At 48.1% G+C, this 24,839-nt stretch overlaps 1 protein-coding gene across 3 annotated transcripts; it reads right to left on the minus strand.

Moving 5' to 3' along the window:
- Window positions 1–125: 125 nt before the first annotated feature.
- BRPF3 (bromodomain and PHD finger containing 3) lies at window positions 126–24,502 on the minus strand. Of its 3 annotated transcripts, none has more exons than XM_088180498.1 (13): window positions 24,364–24,502; window positions 17,862–19,264; window positions 16,778–16,934; window positions 15,255–15,386; window positions 13,225–13,353; window positions 12,560–12,872; window positions 11,148–11,411; window positions 10,489–10,989; window positions 8,864–8,957; window positions 7,725–7,822; window positions 6,255–6,352; window positions 4,660–4,814; window positions 126–2,405 (listed from the first exon to the last, which is right to left on the minus strand). In XM_088180498.1, the coding sequence occupies exons 2-13, from the start codon at window positions 19,244–19,246 to the stop codon at window positions 2,219–2,221; spliced, it is 3,513 nt and encodes a 1,170-aa protein (XP_088036624.1). In that variant the 5' UTR covers window positions 19,247–19,264; window positions 24,364–24,502; the 3' UTR covers window positions 126–2,218. The 3 variants fall into 3 exon arrangements, with proteins under 3 accessions (XP_088036624.1, XP_014728248.2, XP_088036623.1); XM_014872762.2 differs by lacking the exon at window positions 24,364–24,502 and adding an exon at window positions 24,182–24,339; XM_088180497.1 differs by lacking the exon at window positions 24,364–24,502 and adding an exon at window positions 20,072–24,336.
- Window positions 24,503–24,839: the final 337 nt, after the last annotated feature.

Below are 24,839 nucleotides of genomic sequence, written 5' to 3' on the forward strand. Positions count from 1 at the left end.
CCTTGTGTCACCTCCCTGTCCTTGCTCTTCCCACCTGCACCTGGGACCACTGGGATGATGAAAAGCCATCATGGTAAGTTCTGGATTTCAGGACAACATTAGCAAGGAAGAAATCTTTCTGAGGGTGGTGTTTTGTTGTTTTGGTATTTTTTTTTCCATACATTAGAACATTTATTTCTCAGAGAGAAAATATAGTCTCAGACAGTCAGATTATAGTAGGTAAAATTAGCTTTTTTTTTCTTTACAAGCATAGATTTTCTTATTACTTCTCTTATACCATCTGATATAAACAATTCTAGAAAGCAAATAAACTCACTTTCTACAATAAATAGAGCAATCTGTGCTTTACAGCAGACTGACAGTAACATTTAGGTTCTGTAGCAACAACAGGATATCAGCCAATCCAAATTCTAAAATCATTTAAAAACCAAACAAAACAGAAAAAAAAAAATAAAATACCAACTCCCAAGACCTTAAAACATATACACAGGTCACTAGTCCACAGCTGAGCTACCACCTGGAAAAGTGTATGTTCCTTTAAATAAATTACACTGTGTGCATATAAAAGACCCAGCAACACAACTGAGGACTTCAAGAATGGTGACAATAGGTCTAAATAATTTAGAACATTTTACAACTATATACACAACATCCTTCCCTAGTCACACTCCATGGGCATTACTATCACTATTAATATTTTTACAAACTCCTATGCCCCATCTCTATGTTACAGGAATCTTAAAATTCCTTCAATGCAATTCCATGCCCCAATGTATAAGAAGTGGTATTTTAAAAAAGTAGAGCAAGTAGAAATGGCAGTGATTACTCCCTACTATTCATTAATTATTATTATTTTGACTCCACATTCTCTTCAGTATGAAAAAGTTAAAAATAATTTAAAAATACTGAGTTAAAAAGCAAAATGATGATATTCAATCTACAATCTTGCTTTGCACCTTTGGCTCTTTAAAATGGGAAAGCAAAGAGGGATAACAACAGAAGAGATCAGAGAAATCATAAAGTCCTTGGCTAATAGAAAAGATTTAGTCACCAAGTTCCCAAACATGAGTTTGTCCCTGTTTGTTTTTTTTTTGCAATGCAAACCCAAACCAACAGGGATTGTCTGGGTTTACCTGGATGACAACACTGGAGACCCACACACCAGGGAAGGATGTGCACGTGTGGGAGAAGGTGAAACAGCAGAGGGGTCGTGTGCTCTGGTCAGTGCTTGGTTTCAGTCCAAAATGTGGCAGAGGAAAACAGGGAGACACAAAAGAGAGGGGGGGAAAAAGGAAGAGGAGCTTTACACCAAATGTGCATAAACCAACACAAAAGATGCATCTCCCTCCAACCCTGATCAACCTCAGTGCCTGCAGAGCTGCTCCAGCTCAACAGACACCTCCAAAATTACTTCTTAAAAAAAGGAAGTTACCTTTTCTTAGGTACTGTGCTAAGTCATGATATGAAATGTAACTGCAACAAGCAGAGTGACAGAAATCAGAACTGAAATGTGAAACAACAAAATCCATTTCTAGGACATACATATAGACACAGATCAGGTAATTTGATTTTCATCTTTAAAGCTCTGTGCATCTGTGCATGAAACTGTGCAGGGGGGGAAGGTTACCAAAATCTCAAGCTTTTCTAAATGCAGTGAGAGAAATCTAAACATGAAAACACGATGGATGTAGGCAGGAGAATCACAATCAGAGCTCCCAGCTACGATTCTGTGCAGTTTTTATGTGATAGGACAATGTCATTTAAAGAAAAATGAAAAGGCCAATGATGGTTAAGGTAAATTTGGCACAAGAAAGCCCAGTTGGGATTTCTGTAAAGAATCCTGGGGGTGCCAGATTCCCAGGAATTACCTGGGACTGGCTGACGACTCAAAACCCTGGCAGTCCAGGAGAGGCAGGGGCAGGGACGGTGCATGAGGTCCAGACATCCAAGTGCTGTGTGCTCTGCTCACTGCAGCAACTCACCTTGGCTCCTGTCACCTGTCAGCTTTTCCTACCTACCTTAGTCCCTGTAGACTACATTTCATCTCCTGCCAGCTCTTCAGCGAGACACATTCAGGAAGAAGCTGGACAAGGGTTTGGTTTTTTTTTTGGCACATTTCAGGGTACTCCGAGGAGCGCTGCCGGCTGCTGGAGGCGCTGCACTCTGCAGTGCAGTGAGCTGGAGGGGTGCAGGAGCAGAGGCCGGGCCCAGCAGCCCCTCACAGGTAGGTGGCAGTGGGGATGAAGGGGTTGTCCCCCTGCACTCGGCTCAGGTGGATCATGGCTCTGTCGTAGGCCACCTGCACCGATTTGCGGATGCTGGTTTTGCGTCCCTCCATCATCTTCAGCTTGTCCACGGTGTCATCCACGCCCAGGGGAAAGACTTTGTCCCGTGGCAGCCACTGCCTGCAGCAGAGAGGAGTGCAGAGACCTGTCACCTCCTCCCCAGGAGCAGTCACACCCATGTCATGGATTTATTTGGCGTTAACACCCCACAACAACGGTACCAATGTTTAAATCCCTGCATTTGACATAGAGGAGCAGCCAAAATGCCTTCGGAGCACAGTCCTCTCCTTGGAATCCTTACTCAAAGCTTTCAATGCTCCTTGGAGCTCAGGGGAAAGGTGGAAATTCCTGTGTTCCACACAGCAGGAAATACAGGGATGTCCATGGTGCAAAGTGAGGTTTTATCCCCAAGAAGCTGCAAGCATTAATTCAGGTGGGTACAACTATCTGAGCATCATCCAGAACCAGGATGGCACATCCCAAGCCCTAAGGATTACTTCAATTGCAAATGCCTTGTCTGCAGCAAGTTTTTATTGTGTGGCCATTTGCCCAAGTTAACTGGACACTGAGAAATGTGTCACCCACCTCTCCTAAGGACATCCAACCCCTTGCAGCTCCACCTCAGCCACTGCTGGCACAGCTCAGTGCAACTCTCACTCAGCCAATATGGGCAATCCAGAGCAGCTCAGCTTCTCTTCACACAAAGATGACAATTTCAGTCTTTGCCACCCTTCTGCAGCATCACTGAAGTCAATCAAAATTGAATCTGACTCTAAGAGGGGTTTTTAGTACTTTCCTGAGCCACCTCAGCTTCCCACAAACTGCAAACAAGGCTCTGAGAGGCCTCTGAAGAGTGTAAACATGCAGCAGAGCTTGTATTCAACAAGAGCAGGGCAAAGCTAAGGACATGTTTACTTTTATTGGGAAGATAACTTCAATTACAATCTTGGATTTAAGATTTTGAGAACTGATGACTACAGCAACAGGAAACATGGCAGTGCCATTGATTTTCTGCTACAAATCATTAGTCTCTCTTTGCAGAACATGCTCTTTATCAAGTGGTTCCTGTAATCAGGAACAGGGGAACAATGCAGTGTGCTAATAAAAAGCCTCAGGAATTTGTCTCCTGACATCTCTTTTACCCAGAGGACACAGACATCCTCACCAAGTGATGTAAACCTCATCTCCTTCCCAACTTCCCAAGCAGATGGCAAATACTTCTCCCTTTATTGCACCTTGTCCCCATGTCTTCAGAGCCATAAAACTCTGCAGAGCCCCAAATGTCAGGGGGAACCTCCCCCTTGCTGCTTTACCCCTCTGTGTGTTTGGTTCTGCTCTATCTTCCCTCCAGCCCTGGCAATGTTCACCCCCTTCCTCCAGCCTTTCCCTGCTCTTCCTGGAATGCCAGCACAACCCCTCCCCAGGGGAAGGGCTCTTCAAACACCACAAGGCTTCTTCTTCAACTCCTGCTATGTCATTTTACAGAGGCAGCAGAAGAAAAGGCAAGCCCAGCTCTCTTCTGTCCCCACAGCATCCCCTTTGCCCACAGCACAAACTGTGTTTCTGTGATCCCAGCTCCTGCCTCCCGTGTCTCTGCTCATGCTTCATGTTCCCATGTGGTATTTGCTGGTTTAATAACCCAGTGGGCTCAGCATGCAGCTGTCATCTCTTCCTCTTCCAGCATAAATCTCCAGTTTTACAAATTTCCCATTGTTTCACACACAGATTTCAAAGACCTATTGGTAGTTTTAAGGCTCTTCACTGGTTTATGGCTCATTATATCTGCCTGGTTGACTCTTACCATGTGAGCATGGTCAGCAACTAATCCTAAAATCAGCAGATTCATCCTGTCTGAAGTGCAACAACAAAACACCTTCAGATATTTTTCTTGCTTTGAACCTATGTGCTTATATCTGTATTTTCCATCTTAAATAAAAACCTTGATTTGAAAGCTGCTGGTACTCAGCACCCCTGAAAAACCAGCCAAGTCTAAATATGAAATAAACCCTACATTTTGAAAATGTTAGCCTGGAAATTTTTGGCAAATCTTTTTTGCAGCATTGGAACAGACTGCTGGTGTTCTGAAGTCAAATGCTCTCTGTAATTTGCTGTAAATTCTCTTCATGTGCCTCAGTATTTTTGTGGTGATGTGAGCTTTGGGTGAAGGATGCTGGGCTGTTCATTGTGGAAGTGGAGCTGTTGTGCTCTTGGGCCAGGAAAAGCAGCCTGTGTTCCTTATTTAGACTCCTCTTGCCTGCTGCATGTTTAAATTCCCCATTTACATGTAACATCATCATAATCCCTGCATGCTCCCACATCCCCAAAGATTTTGTTAAATCTTCTCACTCACACTGAGCTGTGTGCACACACTCACCAGGTTCTCTTGTTGTCAAAGAAAAGGACAAGGAAGAGTTTTTCTCCTGCCTCTGTCTGCCTCTGCTCCCCCAGCTTCAGGACATCCATGGGGGGCACAGGGATGGGGACCCCGTTGTGCAGCAAACCCTCACGTGGCATCTTGGGGTCGATAATCTGGGGACACAGGGGGAGGAAAATTAGCACAAAATCCTGCCCAGCAATGAACAGAATGCATGATTTTGTCTGTTCTCTCAGTGTATCCAAGCTAGAGAAATTAAGTCTATTTTAGGTGGGTAAGCAAAGTTGCTTGTTTTCAGTGTTTCTTTCTAAAAAATTTTCAGCCTGAGGCTTCCCCTGTGGGAGGGAAGCCAGTCAGTCCCTGAGCCAGGCAGCCCATCTTGAAAAAGGGATGTGTGTGGTTCTGTGTGGCTGTAAATGCATTTACACTAATGTGTAATTCACTACAAACTCAGTATTATTCTGTTCAGCAAAGGATTTCCCTCCCTCACACCAAACTCCAAATAAATGTCATGCTCCACAGGCGAAATGGGATTCCACAACAGCTCCATTCTGGAACAACTCAGTGGCATTGCTCAGATTTACACTGCATTAGATCAGAACCAGGCCAAATATTTTGAGAGCTGACAAGCAGTGCTGGCTCCATCAAGCCAGGGGAAGTACAGTAATTTTGAAGGTAAGTCACAACAAATACATCAATGCTCCCCCTATAAAGCAGCAATGTCCATGTCCACGTTTGTGCTATGTCAGCACAGGAGGAGAAGAAAACAGCAGAGGGTGGCTGAAATACTCAGTCTGTTCTTCCTCCCCTCCTAAGGGCTTGGAAAAGTAGATTGGCTTTGACATTGGCCATCTGTAGGAATTTATTAAGACACTTTGCCACCACAACAAGCTGATATAAAAAAGCCTTTTTTGAAGGCAGTCTCAGTGGTTAAATCCATTCTAAGTCACAGTTTAACTCTGGCTGTAGCCACATGGAGAACTAAAACTGATTTGGCTGGCCAGGTTGGCCAGCAGATCCATGGATGTTCCCTATTCTGGGCTCCCACTTGGAGTAAGAGCATGGATGGGGCTCACACTTCCAGCAGAATCTTCCCTTTTTGATGGCATTAATAGACAAATATCCAAAGGCACATAAACAGTAAGAAATAACATTCAAGGGACATGCATATATGCTCGTATTTAAATCTAACAGATGGTTGGTGCAGGAGGATGTAGACATGACAGGGCCAGCTGGGCACCTACAGATGGAACTGTGCTCACCAAACAGCAAAATGTGCAGGCAGCAGAACCTGCATTTATAAAATTTGGGTCTTCTCATCCCCACAGTACTGATGGCTTTCCTCAAAGGAGAGAAGAGTGAAAAGAGCTCCTATCCCTGATAATGAGAGACCAATTTTTTATGAATCCTCTGCAAAGCTCTGAAACAATGAGCACAGGGAAAATTCAGTGTGCAAAGGGGAAAGGAGAAAAAAAGCACAAATTGCATTATTTGGGGAAGTTTTCCTTTTCTGTCTGGTTACAGTGCACAGCAGAGCTGTGTTCTGGGCTACCTGAGCTGCAAGGTGAGGCTGTGGGAGAGCACAGGGCACTTACCAGGGCAGGGTAGGAGGGGTAACCACGGCACTTGGCCCACACGAGCTCCAGGGGCTCCAGCTCAGCCTGGCTCTCAAAGGACATCAGCAGAGGCCTGCCTAAGGGACAGCAGGACACACAGCTTAGGAGCTGTTACCAGCAAGGGGGTTATGGGAACACAAGGAACCACAATCCAACCCAGGCCTCATTGTCTCAGTAGTAATCAACTAAAACAGGTGAACAAGTGCAGTGTTTAAAGCACACTGACAAGACAAAAAGGAAAATCACTTGTGTGTATCTATATGAACTGGGTGTTTATGATAAAACTCAGCATGTAGCAAACTCCAGTCTTTATGCTCTGCCAGTACAGTCAGGTTCAGCACTAAGGTAAAGCCACAGTCTCCTAAATAATGGGTCTGTGCATGCATGAGGCTTCACATGAACTCTTCAACACAGAAATGTTAATCAGATTGAGTCACTGAAATCAAATGGCCCCACAAGAGATGGATTTGGTCATAGATATGAAATCAGCCAGCTCCTGGTCCTGGAAAAGGAGTAATTTTCATTAATGAAAATTCTATAGCAAGTACTGCTTGCTCTGGGGAAAATGGACAAATATTGGCATTGAAAACTGAATCTAGAAAATGCAAAGTACAACCCAGAAGGGTTGATCAGACCCCAGGTTGGTCTGATCAGTCAGGACAGATCTGATGTGCTTCTCCACTACTGCACTCCAAAAGTATTCTCTCATTAATGAAATTATACTCCAGACCCCAGAACTGTCCCACTGACTCCAGTTCTCATGGCACCAGCCCCACTCTGGGAGCTCATCTCCAAAGCAGACACAAGGTCCAAGACAATAATGATTTCAGAGAGCCATGACAAGAGGCAGCACATGAAGCTGCACAGAAAGGCACAGGAGGACCAGGGCCTCAAAGCTGAATCCTGATCTCAGCACAAACCTGCAATAACTCAATCACTGACACACCCTAAGAAACACAAGAGTCTGGTTGTGTGAGCACTGCTGCGCTGCCTTGGGGAGTATTACAGCAATGTGACAATTTCACAGATGTACAAAACAGCCTGCAAAGACAACTTTGTTACAAAGACCCTGCAAGCAACACAAGAGGGAACAGCTATGAAGTCATCTCCAGAGAGACCCTTCTTTTAATTATGATTTCCTGTTTGTTTTACAGCATCATTAAAGAGAACTAGTCCCAAAACAGGAGTAAACAGTGACAGGCACATTACACACACCAGCCCTAGAGAAAGCAGCCATCCAAGGAGAACACAGGGCACAGGCAACCAGGAAATGTGGAAGCAAGAAAAATGTTGTATGCAATAACCTAAATCTGTAACAAAGCAGGTAAGAGTGCCCAGGCAGGTCCAGCCTGGGTAGTCTGTGCAGGACTGGCTCCTGGTGTGCTTTGAGATGTGTTCCCCCTGGTTCAGGTGGGTCCAGAGCAGGGGGTGCTGGGCAGCAATTCTCACCTGAGCCACTGAAATCAGAGTCTCCATTCACACCCTCCAAGAAGGGCACCCGAGAAAGAGCTGGCTTCCCTCGACTGCGCTTGGGAGGCACCAAACCACTGCCAGGAAGATGAGGAAAAGTAAGGCACTAGGAGAAAACAGATTATCTGCACAACAAAGACAATGGATTCCCCAAATTGGGTTAAAATACCGAAAAATTGCTGCACTGGTGCATCACTGACATGAAAAGAACACTGAACACTTGTGCAAAATGTGATCTCTGCTGGTGAAAGCACACTGGACATCATGCCAGCTTTGCCATGAGCCTTGAAAAGGCCTCACAGAAACCCAGCTGTAAACATGGGGAGGAAACCCAGAGCAGACTTCACACCTGAGAGCTGATGTAATGATACCTGGAGCTTGCATGAGCTGCACCAGTTGTGTATAGACTTGAGAGATGACACAGCAGCCCTCCAGTACAACTCCAGTATGAAACTGGACTTTGTCAGCCTATATCCTGAATATCCTTTCACCCCCTCACTACAAACATTTCAGAAAACGGACTACCTCCACCTCAAGCAATCATACTTTTTCACATATTGTAATTTTTTTCTTTTACAGTTTTCTAATAAGCAACCTATTGTAATTTTGGTGCTGGAAAAGAAAGACTGGAGAAAAAGTAGTAAACAGAGCTGTTTCTGAATAGAATAACTGCACAAGTTATCCACAAGACATCAGAAGATGTCAGGTGCTTGCTTTAAGTCTGTTCAGTCATGCTTGAAGTGCCCAGTTCTGGTCTTAAACTTCTGAGAGGAAGAAAGCAGCTGTTTAGTAAGTGGTAAAAGTTCAGCTTTATCTGAAGTGCTGAACTGAAAATCTGAATTCAAGTTTTTCCAAGTTTTGGTTCTCAAGAACTGCATCAGCAGAGAGGATGTGCATGCACTGAGAAAGAGCAGTGTAACACTTGAAAAATCAAGCTCTGCTTTTGGGATCTGCAGCTTAAGAGGACAAGATGAAAACTCAGCAGCTTTTTGTCTTTTAGAGCCAACACACAAGTAAGTAACAGTCTGGGCTGGGTTTGGAACTAAGAAGTCACAGAACAGAAGCAGAGAGGTGAATCCACACACAGAAGGTGTTCCAGGGAACAGTTCTGCACTTACCTGCAGGCTTCAAACACCAGCCCACTGCCCAGGGCAGAGCTGCACTCGGAGTCAGAGCCACTCCCTGCATGCTTTGCAAAGCCATTGGTCACTCCTGCCGAGGAGACAAATGGGAATGACAAGGAATGACCCCTGAGAGCATCCCCAAGCCCAGAGCAGGCACAAGAAGCCAGGTGACCACGGCAATCCCCATGGACCCAGCATCCCCAAACTCCCCTGGGCTCCCACGTCCAAGAGTCCCACAAAGGGCAAATCCGTGGCAAAGCCTCTGCTAGTTTGTTCCAGCTGTAAATATGGGATTGTCACAAAGAGCACATTCCTGGGAAACACCTTGTTGTGAAATCCCCATCACACTGATCTGTTTCTGCAGTAACACAGATTCATCACACCAGACACTGTCTCCAGTTAGGAGAAATCAATTGTGTTTGGAATTGTGGAAGGAGCTGGAGCTGAATCACAAAGCAGTGGTGCAACTCAGAAAAAAGCCAGCTGTGCTCTTTCAGCAGAGGAGAAATGTCACTGTCTATTATCAGTGATTTTCCAGCATCCTGCCTTTATTTTCCCTTTTTTTTTAAATTTCAGCCTCTCATTCTGACCTCTACCCAGTGTGGATGACAACTTTCTGCTTTAATTACCAAGAGCTGGTGATGGTGAGTCCCTCCACTCTTTGTATTTCCTTTAACTGGTCCTTACAAGTCAATCCCCACATTCCATTGCCTTCCTCCCAGTCTCAATATTCTTGCAACCTCATGATGTCCAAATAACTATAAGATAATATTTGAGGTTTAGCTAAGTCAAACCTTCCAGATGGGAACTGTCCCACAATGGCTGTCCACACAGAACTAAAAAAATTACAGTGCTGTCACTCCAATATTCCTTTTCTCTTTTGTCTTTCAAATTTCATCTCAGCTGCTTATTCTCATTTGCTGATCTAATTTGAAAAGGAACCTGCTTGGTATTCCCACTAATTTTATTTAAACTCCAGAAGTTATTTCAAAGTAATGTTTAAGTTACTCCACACTGTGAACACTTCCAACCAAATCATTTCTGCTCTCACTCCTAGGAGTGACCAAGCCAACACAAACCCTTCCACGAGGGCAGGAATGCCAACACCTCAGCCCAGAGTCTCCAGCCAGGCACTCAACAGCTTTGTAAGCAGCTGGACACATTGGCTTGTCCCATCAAAAATGGAAAATTCCCTCTTACAGCAGCCTGGCAAAGAGGAAAATTACTGGTGACTGCCCTGGGCTTCATCTTGGTACCTTTAAATGTCTAAAATGGAGGTGACTAGAGACAGCCAATGGAGAAGTGCAGCTCAGTATGGACATGTCTGCCCTGTTTATAAACACAGGAGGAGATGCAGCTTTCACCAGGCACATCTGGTTATGAGGACTGTGCTCTCCTCTAAGCAAAAAAGTCAGTTCTGGCTGTGCAGTTTGGATGCAGAAATCTTTACTCAGCCCCAGGATTTCCCCTTCCTCAGCCCCATCTCACAGCTTCCAGAAGGAAAAGGAATCCCAAGGAATTACAGAATCACGGAATCAATAAGAAAAGACCTCTGAGATCATCGAGTACAACCTAGGACCCAACAGCACCATGGCACTGTCCCACCCCGCCTTTCTCACCTCTCTGTGCTGTCTGCCTGGGTGATTTCTCTCCAGTGCTGTCACTGCAGCTCCTGCTCTGGGGCCGTTTCCGCGCCTGTCGCTCCCCGTCGGGGCAGGAGGGTGAGCGCTGCCCGCCCTGCCTGTGCTCCTCCCCGTTCTCCAGGGAGCACTCCAGGCCCCTCTGCAGCTTCACACCGTTCTTGGCTTTTTTAAACAGGACCGATGTCCGGCGGCCCACGCTGCTGAGGGTGGGGCTGGCAGGGCTGTCCGCAGGGGGCAGGGCCAGGCCGTTGAGGCCGTTGTTGGACAGCAGGCGTGTGAAAGCCTGGCTCTCCTGCTGCAGAGCCTTCTTGTCAAAGAGCTCCCTGTCCGACACCATCCTCCTCTGCAGCTGGTTCAGGGGCCTGCTTTCACTGATGGGTTTGAGTGTTGGAGGGTCCTGCAGAGAGTCCAGCTCTGAGAGGGTGGGTGCGGGTCCTGTGGGCTCCAGCGTTGGAGGGTGATGGAGCTTGGCACCATCTGGTAAAGGAATAAAAAATCTGCTTGAACATTGTAGCAAGAATCATTCCCAAAACTACCAACAGCCATTCCCATCTTTCACTAAGGTCACAGGAACAACAGCAGGCTTCGACTGCTGACGAGCACTACAGACCTGGAATCAAAATCCTGCTGCTCACCTTTCTCCCCTTCCTCATCCCCTTCCCTGGATGTTGTCTCCAGCCCCTCCCGTGGCACAGTGTCCCCGTTGGGCAGGGCCTTGCTCTGCTGCTGGGCCAGTTTGTGGCGGATGGAGTTGATCTCGCGCCGCAGGAGCCGGATGCGCCGTGTCCGGGCGCCGCTGGAGCGCATGGTGCTCACCGTGTCCAGCTTCTCCAGCAGCTCCTTCAGCTGGGCCTCCAGAGACAGGTGAGCCCGGTTCTCCGGGTCCAGGATGTTATCCACTGCAGCACAAGAGATGGCAACAGGGAAGGGAAGGAGTAAGGCTTTTTGGAGAAGCATCTGGGGCCAGTGCCAGGCCTCATTCCCTTTGAGGCTGTCCATGAATCAATCGCTTTGGGGATTTAGCAGTCAATAACCTTGGAGCTTGGACTTCCTTCCTTTGGATAAAAAGCTGCTGATTCAGCTTGCACTGTCCCTCAGTTCCTGTTACTGCCCCAGGGGCAACAGTGAAAGGACACGTCTGCACCCCACACAGAACAACTTGTGGTCTAGACCGTTGTCAGAAACCAATTTCATTGTCAGATTAAATGACAGTATCAGACCACAAACAAGCAGCCAAAACATGACATATTTGCCATTCCTCTGGCTCTGCTGGAAGGCTGGCATCTGCAGGAGCAGGACAGACAGCTGAACACCTACACAAATTTCAAAACGATTGTCCATCTGCACCCAAGAGGGCTTCAACATTTAGGAGCAGATGGCACACTGCAAGCTCTGCGTGCTTGATGGCTGTATTAAGTTTAGCCAAGTTATCCAACCAGTGCTTTGGAGCTGCATCTCAATAGGGCTGTGGGAATGGATGGGGCTGTGTTGGGAATGGAAGGTCTCAGCTAGGATTGCTTAGGTCCCAGTATCTTCACCCCTCATCGTCCCCTTTCAGCCCTCTGTGCTCCATCTAACTCAGCTGCTGTACATCTTGCCAGCTTACAATGAAATGTATTTAAATGAGCTTTCCCCAGAGCAAAAAAACCCCAGACCCACCTTTGCACTGCTCTTACAATGAAATATATTTAAATGAGCTTTCCCCAGAGCAAAAAAACCCCAGACCCACCTTTGCACTGCTCTTTAAAACAGTGAGTTTGTATGACATTCCTGGCACAAATCAAAGAGCATGGGCAGTCTACAAGGCTCTGCCAACACAGACATGCACTATTAGAGCTGGAGCTAAGCTGTACCTAGCTCAGAGTGCCCAGCTCACCTGAAATCCCACACTGGGGTTCTAAAGGAGTTCTCTATATACCTAAACAGATGGATAGGGAAATTCTCATATGCAGGATAGCTATGATTTCCATGCAGGCTGAAATCACGACGTGCTCAGAACTACAGCTATGACCTGCCTGAGGTGAATAAACCATCAATCAGTACTCACCATCCTCCCAAGAAAAGCGGTAAAAGTCGTGGGGCTTGGGCGACTCAGGCAGGTGAATCCCCACGCCAGTGTCAAAGCCGATGCTGTCGGCCTGGCGCCGCGCGTGACGCAAAATCGCTCCCCCGAGGTCCCGGAGCCGGACAGCTGCTCGGTGGAAAATCGTGTCTTTAGCATTATACCTCATGCAGTTGGCAACTATAAGGTTAAAGTCTTCCTCAAACTCATCCAAGGTTCGGTACAGGTGGGACTCCAGCTTCCGCCTCATGGTGGAAAAATCCATTGGGTTGGAAATGAATTCCAGGTAATCTGGAACCTAAACATATAAAACCTGTACAATTACAAAAACCATTTACTAGCCAACCAGAGCGCACCCATCACAAGCACTCTTAATGCCCTTTCCACTGGCAAGGGGCAGCAACAGATGTTCATTTCTGTGTCACCCAGGCAAGGCAGACACACCCTAGCTCTGCAAAATATTACTCATTCAAGATGTGCTAAACTTCCAGAAAAAAATACCCATTTTTTGGCCTGGAAGGATACACACATCATGAGTCCCTTTTGAGATAGTTTTTAGTCCACCAGCAGCTTGGGACAAGGTGGTTTGTGCTTCTGCCCAGCAATATCTCATCTACAGCCCATTAAACACCTCTAGGAAAGAGACTTGCCTCGTTCAGGTTAACGGGCTCTGTGAAGATCTGGGCAGCATCCTTCTCCTGCAGCAGGTCCAGGGTTGTACGGAGCAGGACATTGAAAGGGGTCAGCTGCAGCTCCATGGCAGCCTGCTGCACCTTCACCTGGCAACAGGAACACAACAGGAACTCACTGAGGGCAGGAACTGGGAGTGGGGTCTCCCTCCAGATTCTTCTGAATCTTCCCCCCAACTTTTCTCAGTGCTGGAAACCTCAGGCTAGCATCGTTGTAGAACTTCTGGCAAACACCTTGCACTCTCCATGGACATTGCCCAGTCCAATCCTTTCACATGGGGAACTCCTGTGTATTCAATCTCACAAAATCAAAACAAGAGGAAGCCCCAAGAAAATAAAGGATACTACCATTGAAAAGGAAAACAGGTATTTTACACTTGGTAAATTATCCTGGAGAACTCCCTGCCTCAAGATATTGTTATTATGCCAACTAGCAATATTATATAAAAATTAAAAGTATGCAGGCATTTATATGAACAACAACTTCCATAATTAGAGAGCAAAAACAAAGTTTAAGTCATAAGCTCTCACACTTCAGGGCAGAAATCAAACAACAGTGGTTAGATAACTGCAAATTCCTAATGCAGTTCCTTCTATTCTTTAGTCTCTAATACTGTTTGATTTCATGCAAACAAGTTGTAGCACTGAAAATCTATTCAAAGAACACTGGAACAGGATAAAAGTATTTATTCATCCTTTAACATCTCCATTTCTTTGATCTTATAATCACTTGTTATGTCATTAAATCAACACTTCAGTAACAAAGGTAAGTAAGTCTGTTTACACAAAGCAAACTGTATTTGATGTGCTCAGCAACAAGGCAGCATCAATGAGACAATGAATACAGACAGGTATAAAGACCACACTTTTCCCCCAAAACAGGAAAACAGCCAAACAGAGATGCATGATTCTGGAGCATCCTTCTGCACTCACCTAAAAGCTGGGCTGGGATAGAGTCCAACTAGATACACTTTTCTGTGGTATTTTATGTTTTTAAAAAGCACACCACAGTTTCCATAAGCTTTTATGGATTTAGCCAGCTGTTATATCAAGATATCAAAAACAAAACAAAGCCCAAGAATGATTTTTGTTTTTTTTAATCCTCCTACCTAAAATATGTTCACACAGCATTGAGGGCTGAGCCACTGATGTAAATCAAGGACAATGCAGCAAATGAACCATCAAGAGGACTCCAGAAAAGCTGTGGGTAGTTTCTGGCCATAAAAAAAATTGCTCTCAGAGGAGCTGTGATCACAGAGGATGCTGCTTTCCTTCTTCCCGCAGACAGCCTGGAAGCACCCAGGCAAGGCCTGAGGATGTGCACGGGCTCAGGGTGTGCCCAGTGAGCCTTTCCTGAAGCTGTCCTGGAGGATACTCCAGCCAGAGAGCACAGCTGTGGGTGCAGCAACCCATAAGGACAGCAAAGACAGGCAAGGCTGGCAAGCACTGGAAGCAACTGGTGAAACTTTGGAGATGTGCATATAGGTCAAAGGAGAAATTGGAAAATTTAGTAAATGGTTTCAATCTTAAAACTTTTTCTCCTAAAAATGTCCTTAGAGGACAAACTACAGGAATTTTTAGCTTTAGAAATTAAGAGTTCAATTGTGATTTAGACTTCTCTCTGGAGAAGGTGTTACCAAACCCCTGAAATAATCATGAAGGAGCTAACTTCTACTCTGCAAAACACTTGGTCCATGCCCAGAAATAGAAGGGGTTCTGTAGGTCAGGAATCAAATCCACTATTAATGATACAAATATATCTTGCCAGCAGTCTGCAGCCCAGCCCTGGTTCTGAGGGCAGAGGCTGCACAGTGCAAACCCGTGACTGGCACAGGGAGAGGTGGCTCTGCACACCCAACAGAACCTGGGAGAAGAGGAAAAGGCTCCAGAAAAACTGTGGTGCTCCTCCTGAGCCTCCTGCAGCACAGAGAGCTTGCATGGGACTGAAGTTAAGAGCAGGAACTGGACAGGCAGAACTCAGAACTCCCCACCTGCTCCCGTTTGAGCTTTTCCCTCTTTCGGATGAGCTCGATGAGCAGCCGAGCCCGCTCCAAGTCATGCCGGAGCTTCTGCCAGTACTTGAGCTCCTCCTTCACTGCACTCGTCTTCTCATCCTGCTCCTTCTGCAAGATATAAGTGGGGTGAGATAAAAACACCACAGGCTTCCTGTGTTTCCTTCTTTTTCTAGGAATCCTCTGGGAATTGCTCTCAGAGTCTTCTTCTTGCCTTGTCTCTTTTTTTTCAGACCATGTCCCCTCCTTCCTCCACCATTTAGTTGTCTAACAGAGAGAACATCAGCTTTTCTAGATTTTACCTTATCTGTGAAATTACCCCAAATTATCCTGCAGCTTCACCCTGGGAACACACTTCAGTGCATACCCATTTACACCCTCCCTGCTTTTACATCCAGGTTTATTACAGAGGCTGGAAATTTTGCTGTGCATTGGAGCAGCAGTCCAAAGCATTTATAGTCTCAAGGGAAGGCAACTCAAAGCAGGGGAGAAAAGAGCTATTCTGTAACCCACAAAAATAGAGCCATGGAAAGACATTTGCCAAGAATGGCCAACACTGGGAGATGAGCTCACACCTTCCAAGACACAGTTCAGTGGCTTCACAACACAATCATCCTTCCTTTCCTAAATCTGTAGATTTTTTAGTGATTTGGATGATACAGCTCAAGTGCATACATTTCCACATGTCTGCCAAGAGGACCATTACTTCACAAGATCTTCATGGTTTATATTAATAGGACATTTGCTTCTAAGAACTTATGGTAAATTGCCAATGTAATACACCAAGGAAATGCTGTACTTTCCCAAGCTCTGCACTGATGAGTGGGGAATAATTTCTTTATTTAGTGCCCAAAGCAGTCTTCCTGCAAACTAAAAGCCTATAAATTCCTCTAACTACAATAAAGATATACATGCACATTGTACACAGTCCCTGCTGACAGGCTGTGTTAGAGGGTAGAGTTCTGCTGCTTCATTACTTCAGCAACCACTTCTCATGCCAAACGCAGTGTTGCTTAATAGCACCACGATAAAGTGACTACAGATGCCAGCTCAAAAGAGGAAGCAAAAGAGTCCAGAGCTGATTATTATGTCTAAATGTGCATGGGATGGAGAGAAATTGAAGCTGCAGGAAGAATGACCCAAACTGGAATTTAGCCATAACTCTGGAGTTCAAACCCATTTCCTTTACTCACTCCAAGAAATGTGATTTTATCATTCATATAAGAGATCATTCCACCAAGGGCCCATCACACCCTTGCACAACCCTGGGTGTTCTGACTCAGGGGGAAAGCTCCTACCTGTTGTCTCACCAACACCAACTTTAGTGGCATCATGGATATCCCATAACACACTAACTCCGTTCTTCAGGCATAAGAGACCAAGACAGACTGAAATCGAATCTTCCCACCCTCACTCCCCTCCCCAGCCACGTGTCAAGCTCATGTCCTGCTGGCAGCCCTGCTGTGAGTGCAGCCAGGTGAGCTGAGTGGGAGCACTGGTACCTGCTCGCCGTTCCTCTGCGACTGCAGGTGCGAGTGCAGCCGCCGGATCAGGGGCACCCCGTTCCTCGCCTGCCGCTTCAGCAGCCAGTAGTTGTGCAGCCTCTGCATGAACTGGTTCTTCCTCTGCAGGGACAGCCCACTGCACATCTTGTTCAGCCTGAAGGAAGCACAGAGTGTCATGGAGCCAGCTGTAAAGCAATCGTGGCTTTGCAGACCTTTGGGTCTCCTGATGGAGCTTTGCAGTGTTGTGTCAATGCTCACTCTGAAGTACACACGAACTGGGACAATCTGGGAACTCCTCACACACGACAGATGGGGCCTCTTTTCATACTGGAGGGTCCCACCAAGCACTTACCACAGCACAAAGTATGAAATCATCATTTCAGCTCCAAGCCTTAATTTCTAAACTACTTTCCATGTTAAGAACATTCCAGGGGCCATTTAAGTTTGATGTTATTAGTCATTGGACCCTGGGAAATGAACTTGGCAGGAGCCCAAGAATAATAGATCACCTATTTTAACCTTTGCTTACCATTTTTACCTTACACATGGTGCCTTATCAGCCTATCTGGTAAAACAGACACATCAACACACTTCCTAAGGCACCAAACAAAAATTCAGCATTACCTATTTCTGCATGAGGGAGAGCTGGGAGAAAAATACAAAAAATACAGCCAAAGTCAAAGCTGCTTGCAACACTGGCAGGTTTGACATGGTCTGAAATAAAAGGAGGAATTAAGAAACTATGAAATGAGATCTCAAAAATTTTGATAGTGGGATGACCCCTACCTGCCTACCAACCTGTAATGCATGAAGTATTTTAAAAATGCCTTCATGGTAGATGGGTGTTTGCCATTAGAGACCACCACAGAGTCTGCATTACACACCAGCTTGGGATGGCTGCTCAGGAAAGCCAGAAAACCACAGTGAAACTCAGCTGCAGAGCACTCTGATCACAGTTACTGCTAAGCCTTGACTGAAGATTCAGTGTTTCCAAGGTCAATAATGAGAGAGACTGAGTCCTTAAAACAGCCCCTGTTCAGCTACAGCTGTCCAACTCCTTCCCTAAACCTGCAACACTCACCTGTAAGAGGGAATTTGTGCAACAGTCACCACGGGCATGGACGAACGCCCTTTGGTCACGTCACCAGGCTCCTTTTTGATCTTTTGCTTCAATTTCACTTGGTTCTTCTTCACAGACCCTTTGGGAGGGCCAGAATTGGCTTCCTCCTCTTCCTCCTCCTTCACAGTGACCTCGTGCCCATCACCACCAGCAGCTGGAGAGCCTCTTCTCACCGTGCCAGGCGGGGAGTGGCTCTCACAGTAGGCAGTCTTGCGCACGGTGAACGTCGTGCCGTTGATGCTGGTCTCCCTCATGGGCTCAATCTTCATGAAGAGACCGGCTCTCTGTGCACAGGTGACGTGGAAGGCAGTGTAACAGTTCACCTTGTGGCATTGGATAGCAGCTCCCATGCCCTTCTGCTTGCAGATACAGCATGTGAGCTTCCAGCGAGCTGGAGGGATGTTATTGATCCCTTCGATGGGCTCCAGGAACACAGTGTTTGCAAAGCAGACCTCAGGGATCCAGATGGCACAGACCACGTGAGCCCAGCGGCCATCACTGGTCTGCTTGAAGGCTCCCCCTTTGTTCGGGCAAAGGACACAATCCACAGGGCGAGAAGGGGACTGTAAACAGCAGCGGCAAAGCCACTGCCCCTCGGGGATGTAGGGCACACCATAACACTCCTGGTGCACGGCCAGATTGCAAATGTCACAGAACAGGATGACATTGCTGTTGTGACACTCATCGTCCATGCAGACACAGCAGAAGGCATCCTCATCAATGAGGGACTGCTGAGCCCCGTTGTTCCGGCTCTCAAGGTATGACTCCTTTTCCAACCGATCCACCAGCAGCTCAAAAGTGTCAGCAGAAACTGTCCCATAACCATCAGCCCTTCTCTTCTCGTTGACCATCTCCAGCCATGCCAGATCCTCCTCATCCATGTCATACTCCACTTCTCCGTCGAGGTCCTCGGGAGGCTTCTCAATGTACCGGTAGTAGGCAGCAGGGAGGGGAGGGGCATCTGGCTGGCTGAAGGAGTCCAGCACACGGAACTTGGGCTGGGGCAAGTGCAAAGACATCCCCGGCGCATGTTTGGAACAGGAGTCCTTCTTTTTGCCTTTGGAAGGTGTTTTCTTCGATTTGGAAGTGAAGAGGGGCTGCTCGCTGTTCTCCTTGTTGCTGTTGCACTCGGTGATGTCCTGGGCTGTCAGCTCGTCCTCGGTGATGAGCTTCAGGGGGTCGTAGATGCTGATGCGATGGAGCCGCCCGTCGATGTCCACCTCCACAATGCGCTGTGCCTGGGCGTAGGTCAGCGTCTCCCGGCTGGGGGAGCACTTGAGGCTGTAGGGCGAGGGAGAACGCCTCCCCTCCAAGTGCTGCCGGCACCTCCTCCGAGGTTTCCTCATCCCTGTGGTGCTCAGACCCTGGGACACAACAGGACAGAGGACACGGTAAGACAAGGAGACAAGCAAAAGCAGCACGGACTCAAAAACTCACTCAACGCTGCAACAAAGAGAATTTCTACCAGACTCCAGCAATTTCAGGCTCGTTGAGTCTTTACACCTTAGATATACCTTTGATATATCAGCCATTTCTTGCAATGTGTACCGGAGCAATGCACAGCACCCTCCAGCTTCCTCTCTTTGCACCTCACCCAACCATGAGTGAGAAAAACTCAAAATAATTTGACAGCACAATATACAGTCTGCTGTGCACCCAGATCAGCAAACCATTCAGATGCCCTGAAATTCAAACAATGTTGTTCACTTCTTGCACCATTCACATATTAAGCTCACACAAACCAACGAGTTCTCCTTTGCTCTTTTGCCTGTGACTTTTCTTTTATATCCCCAAATGTGCTGGATGTTTTCCAGGAGAGAAGGAATGCACCATTCAGGTCTTATGAAAGCAGCTTCCAATTTAATTTTTTTTGTCAGCTCCAGATAAGAAAACGAATGGTTCTCCCTGAGTCCAGGAGGGAGCTCCTCCAGGTTTCACAGCCCAGAGCTGCCACCACCAATCCTTCCATTCTGACACTGCAAATGCAAAAAGTGCCATAATGAAAAATCATCCTCCAGCTTTGCTTTTCCTTCTCTCAAGGGTCACAAACAGAACCAGGAGATGAACTGAGCAATGTAGCAGGGATCAGATGTGCATCTCTTCTGCTCTTCCACGAGGAAGCAAAGAGGGATGAACACGGCAACAAGCAGCATGGATCCCAATGGACTTACAAGCCACAATTCCACTCATCCACCTGAGCACCTGGCTATGGAGAGTCCACAGGGCTACAAGCAGGAAAGCAGCAAGACAGCTTCCAGTACCAGCAGTGTGAAATGGCATTTGCTCAGTGCCTTAACAAAAAGCCCCAGCCAGCTCTGCCTGCACAAACTGCTAATCAGCAAGGCAGATAATTAGCTGAGAGTCGGCTGCTGACATTAAGGAGGTGCCTGTCAGAGGGGAGCAGAGGGGAGATGGTTTGGGGGAGGATTCAGACATGGTGGCAGCAGCTCGGTGATCGGAGGGCGAAGGAGGGAGCTGGCAAAGAGGGAAGGCAGAGAGGAAGCCAAGTGAGTAATGCAAGAGAGAAGGGCAGAGTCAAGGATGGGAACATGACTTATGGGAATAAACAAGCTGAGGCTGAAAGAAGTCGGAAAGGAGACAAAGAAAAGCAAATGTAAATTCTCTGTGAGAAGATAAGCCAGCCCAGAGCTTATCTGTTGCTATGCAGAGGCCTGAACCAGCACCTCACCCTTATTTAAAGCAATCCACACACTCAGTCCCTTTCTGTGGGACCACAGACAAGGAAACACACCACAAACCCACAATTTGTACTCAGCCAATGCAGTATTTGTGCTCCAAGAAGGACATAGTTCCAAAAACTCTTAACTGTGTGTCACAGCAAGCAGCATCTCACAGGACCAGGACCTAGAGAAGTCCAAGCTTATTCCAGAAAAAAGGAGAAAATTCCAAGAGCAATACTTTTTTCAAGTACTGGTTCTGTGAACCATGAGATTAATCCATGACACCACCTGTGTCTTAAGGAACAAAAATGCTCTGGGAAAGATTTCCAAACTCTTTCCTGCATCCACAGAAATAAGCTGCAGGTGCCAGTTTCAGTATGCAGACCCATAATGACGGAGCCTGTAAACACAATTTTACTTCACATATAAAATAAAAGATGATAATTTCTACCTGCAAATATAGGTACCAGGAATTTTGGTGGTACCTTTGCCTTAAAAATTTAATCAGTCACTTGATCCACACACTGCAGACACCCAACTGCACTCATCCTCGCTGAATCCCAATGGCTTCAATCAGTAGGAAAGAAGAATTTTAAAAAGAGGTTATAAAGGCAAGTTGATCATCAAATGAATTAAAAAAAAAAAAAAAAGAAAATCCTGCTGACAAACAGCTCTGTTACAATTCAGGCTGGTACAAGCAAAGAGAATATTGCAGGCAAAAAGATATATGGAGGATAAAGTAATTATTATGAGTACACATCATTAATATTGTGTTCAGGAAAAATGAGGCAATAGCCAATTGCTTGGAATACTGAGGGACAAGGAAATTTCAGTGAAACAAGCACCTGAAGGAAGGGCTGTTTTATCTGTTAATGGGAAAAACAAGCATGCAGAGCTCCTTTACTGAAACAATCAGTGTATTTCTAGACAAATTACCCCAAAGTGGGCTTTGCACCACAGCAACCAACTGCCATAAAACAACCATTTGTAAAATACACAATTACTTAGCACTATGAAAAAGCATCTAAAACGGCATGGAAATTGCTGCCAGTGATAGCTGAGTGCCTGGAATGAGATGTACACCTGGATATTAGGAGAGACACCTCCAAAATACCTTGAAAGCAGCAATGAAATCAACTCAGACATACTGAGCTGAGAGCTGTGACCTTGTCTACAACAACAGAAACTTCTAAGCAGCAACCTAGGAATGTTTTGATTCCCTCAGCACACTTGAGAACACCTCCCAGCTGCACATAAAAAGGAATCCCTCTGCAAACAGCACCTGTGCACACTGAAATGCTAAAGATGAGTGGGGTTAAATGCTATTTCAGCCCATGTTGATTCTGCCCTGCCATGGACAAAGGTTGCTGATGTGAAAGCAGAAAGTTCAGACATCCCTTTGCCATTGCCACAACATGCTCAAGGCATTCCAAAAAGCTCCTGTCACCCATTTCTACTGGGGATTACAATGGGAGCAGGGGGTGACGTTCCCAGAGAGCACAACTGAGCAAACAAGGTGGCTACAACTCAATGAGCTGCTGGGGATTAATTTAGCTCTACCCATGGAGCTCCTTCAGGAGTGGTTTGATTCTCATGAACAGCAGTTTTCCCACCTGTGGGCACTAGGTGACTGAAAAACCAAGCCCATCATCAGGATACTTAAATTTCCTAGAAAGGAGGCTAAAGCTCCCCTGAAAAAGAGATAAACATGTATGGAGCAACATCACAGGCCCCTATTATACACACAGCCTGGAATATTGAACACAAGTGGGTCCTCTGAAGGAAAGACTGTGATTTCCACCCATGCAATGCTGCCTTGGCCACCTCCAAGGGTCAGAAATCCTTTTCTCACACTGCAGAAGAGCTCAGTCTCCTTCCCAACTCTCCTTCATGCTGCAGTCCTTCCTTCCAGCTTTCCCCTGCTGAACAACCAAGCTCTCACTTTACAGCACCAGGTTTCTCATGTGCAGAGGATGCAAGGCTGGAGCACAAGGCAGTGCAGCTGGGGGAGCTTCCTGGCCCTTTCTTTTGGCATAGCTTGGTAATCCCAGCAAAAAATGAGGTCCTTCAACAACAAAGAACTTCAATGACTTGCAGCTAAAAGGCCACCTGGAGCTCAGTGTGCAGCAGAAGATGGGAACAACATGGCTCTTGTTGGACTCTGGTGCACCATGACTACTGACAGTAGCTACAGCTCCTATAGTCCTAAAGAGTTTGGGGTTTGTTGTTACCAAAGGCTGACCCTCTTTGGGACACCAAACCAAACACAAGGTCTGAAGGTGTTCCTCAGCACTGCTCTCCTGCACCAGCAGCCACTGGGATTTAAAACCCACTGTGTGGAACAGACACCCATGGAGCTATTTAAGAAACACATCTGGAAAATAAAGCCAATGGATGCCAGAGGAAATAAACAACCTAGAACAGTTGCAGGCCCCTCGCCACCTTTTGCCAAGCGAAATGCCAGCAAAACTCCTGCTGCTGTCCACAATGTCCCTTCATGTTCCTGCTATGTCTTTGCTTGCCACAGGCCCGTGGTCCCCTCACACAACTGCCAAAGGTTTATGCTCCTCACACCCACATTGATACCTACAACGAAATGCGCCAGTGCTCAACAGATGTCATGTGCCCTGGCACATGCAGCGATCTTGGTCTTTATCAATGCCCTGATACTTCTGTAACCAAGTCAAGCTGACTGGAGATGCACCGGCCCCGAGAGAGGCTCTCCCTCTGGTATGGGGCTGTGGAAAAAGTTTCAGGTATAAAGTCTGGGCTCAGCAACAGATGGGGTGCGCCATGAGCGGTGTCTGACCTCAGCGGCAGCGCTCCGAGGGAACTGTGATACGGCACGAGCTGTGTCCGGCCCCAGCAGCAACTGAGGGAACGGGGACATGCCCTCAGCTGTCAGGCACCGGCGGGAGCTCCTCTCAGGAGCCAACCCGCGCACCGAGGGCTCCCTGCAGGCAACTCCAAGATCTGGGCCAAGGCACAGCAGGGACTCGGACAGACAGAAAGCCGTCCCGGGGGAAGGAGAAGGCGGTGAAGCCCGGCGGGACGAGCCGCGGCGCGGGCCCAGAGCGCGGCCACCGTTCCCCACGGAACTGCCAGAGTCTCCAGAGAGAGGGAGCGGGCGGGGGCGGGCAGCGCGAGCGCAGCGGGGCTGCAAGGCCATTGGCTGCCGCTGCCGTCCATCACAGCGCCACCACCAATAGCAACGCGAGGCTCTGAGGGGCTAATGGCGGGCGCGCTCGGCCCCGCCTGGGCCAATCGCGTGGGAGAAGGTGGGCGGCGCCCCCGCCGCGCGGCGAAGAAGGGGGGGCCAAGATGGCGGCAATGGGGGGGTTCGGCTGACACGGCGCTGCCCGTTCCCTGTTCCCGGGTGCTCGCCGCCGCTGCTCCCTCCTCGGGAAGGGATCGCGGGCCGCTCCCGCCGCACAGAGACGGAGCGGAGACGCGGGAGAGGCCCGCAGGCTGTGGCGCACCGGCCTCCCCCAGCTCCTTCCCGCCCGCCCGGTCACCTTCCCGCGACCCCGGCGCGGGGGTGTGTGAGGGAGGAGAGACCCCTGAAGGAAGGGTGTCGCGGCCTCCCGCGCAGAGCTTTACCTGGCCGGCTCAGCGCGCCGCCGCCGCGGCTTCTCCACCGTTGCTGCCGCCTCCTTTTGGGGGGATTTTTTGTTTTTGTTTTTCTTTTTCTCTTTTTTTTTTTCTTTTCCTTTTTTTTTTTTTTTTTTTTTTAAATTCTCTCCGCCTCCCCCTCCCCTCCCCCCTGGGGCGGACGGGCTCACCCAGCCGGCGGCGGGAGGGGAGGGCACAAGATGTCGGCTCCGTCCGCTCCGGCTACTGCCGCCTCCTCAGCGCCGCCTCCTCATTGCCGCTGCCGCCGCTGCTCCCGCCGCTGCTCCCGCCGCTGCCGCTCCGGCCCCGGTGCCGCTTCGCCCCCCACCACCCTCACCTCCCCCCCGCTCCCCCCCGGGGCTCCAGCGCCCCCGACGCTCTCGGTGCTGTGGAGGCGGGGGGGAGCAGGGGACACACGCTCAAGATGGAGGCGGCGGCGGTGGCGGCGCGGGCCGGCCGAGCGGCGGGGAGAGGCGGCAGCCAGCGGCCAGGCGGGGGAGGGGGCTCCGCGCTCCGCTCCCCCCGCGGGCAGGCACCGCCCGCCCCTCCCCGGTGCCTTCCCACACCCGGGCCGCGCCGAGCGGGAGGCCCCCGGGGGCTGGTGGTGACGGGAGGGCGGGGGGTCCCTCCGCGCTGCCCTCATGGC

The sequence above is a fragment of the Sturnus vulgaris genome, chromosome 29, assembly GCF_052056855.1.
Source record: "Sturnus vulgaris isolate bStuVul1 chromosome 29, bStuVul1.hap1, whole genome shotgun sequence".
NCBI classification, from domain to species: Eukaryota; Metazoa; Chordata; class Aves; order Passeriformes; family Sturnidae; genus Sturnus; species Sturnus vulgaris.

Bases quoted from the DNA above. Each gene is read 5' to 3' on its own strand.
- BRPF3 (XM_088180498.1), bottom strand. From the start codon at position 19,246: ATGAGGAAACCTCGGAGGAGGTGCCGGCAGCACTTGGAGGGGAGGCGT. The intron at 7,823-8,863 runs GTAAGTGCAGAA...TCTTCCTGGCAG, and splicing joins CTGGTGTTTGAAGCCTGCAG to TGGTTTGGTGCCTCCCAAGC. The intron at 6,353-7,724 runs GTGAGAATTGCT...GCTGTCCCTTAG, and splicing joins CTCTGATTTCAGTGGCTCAG to GCAGGCCTCTGCTGATGTCC.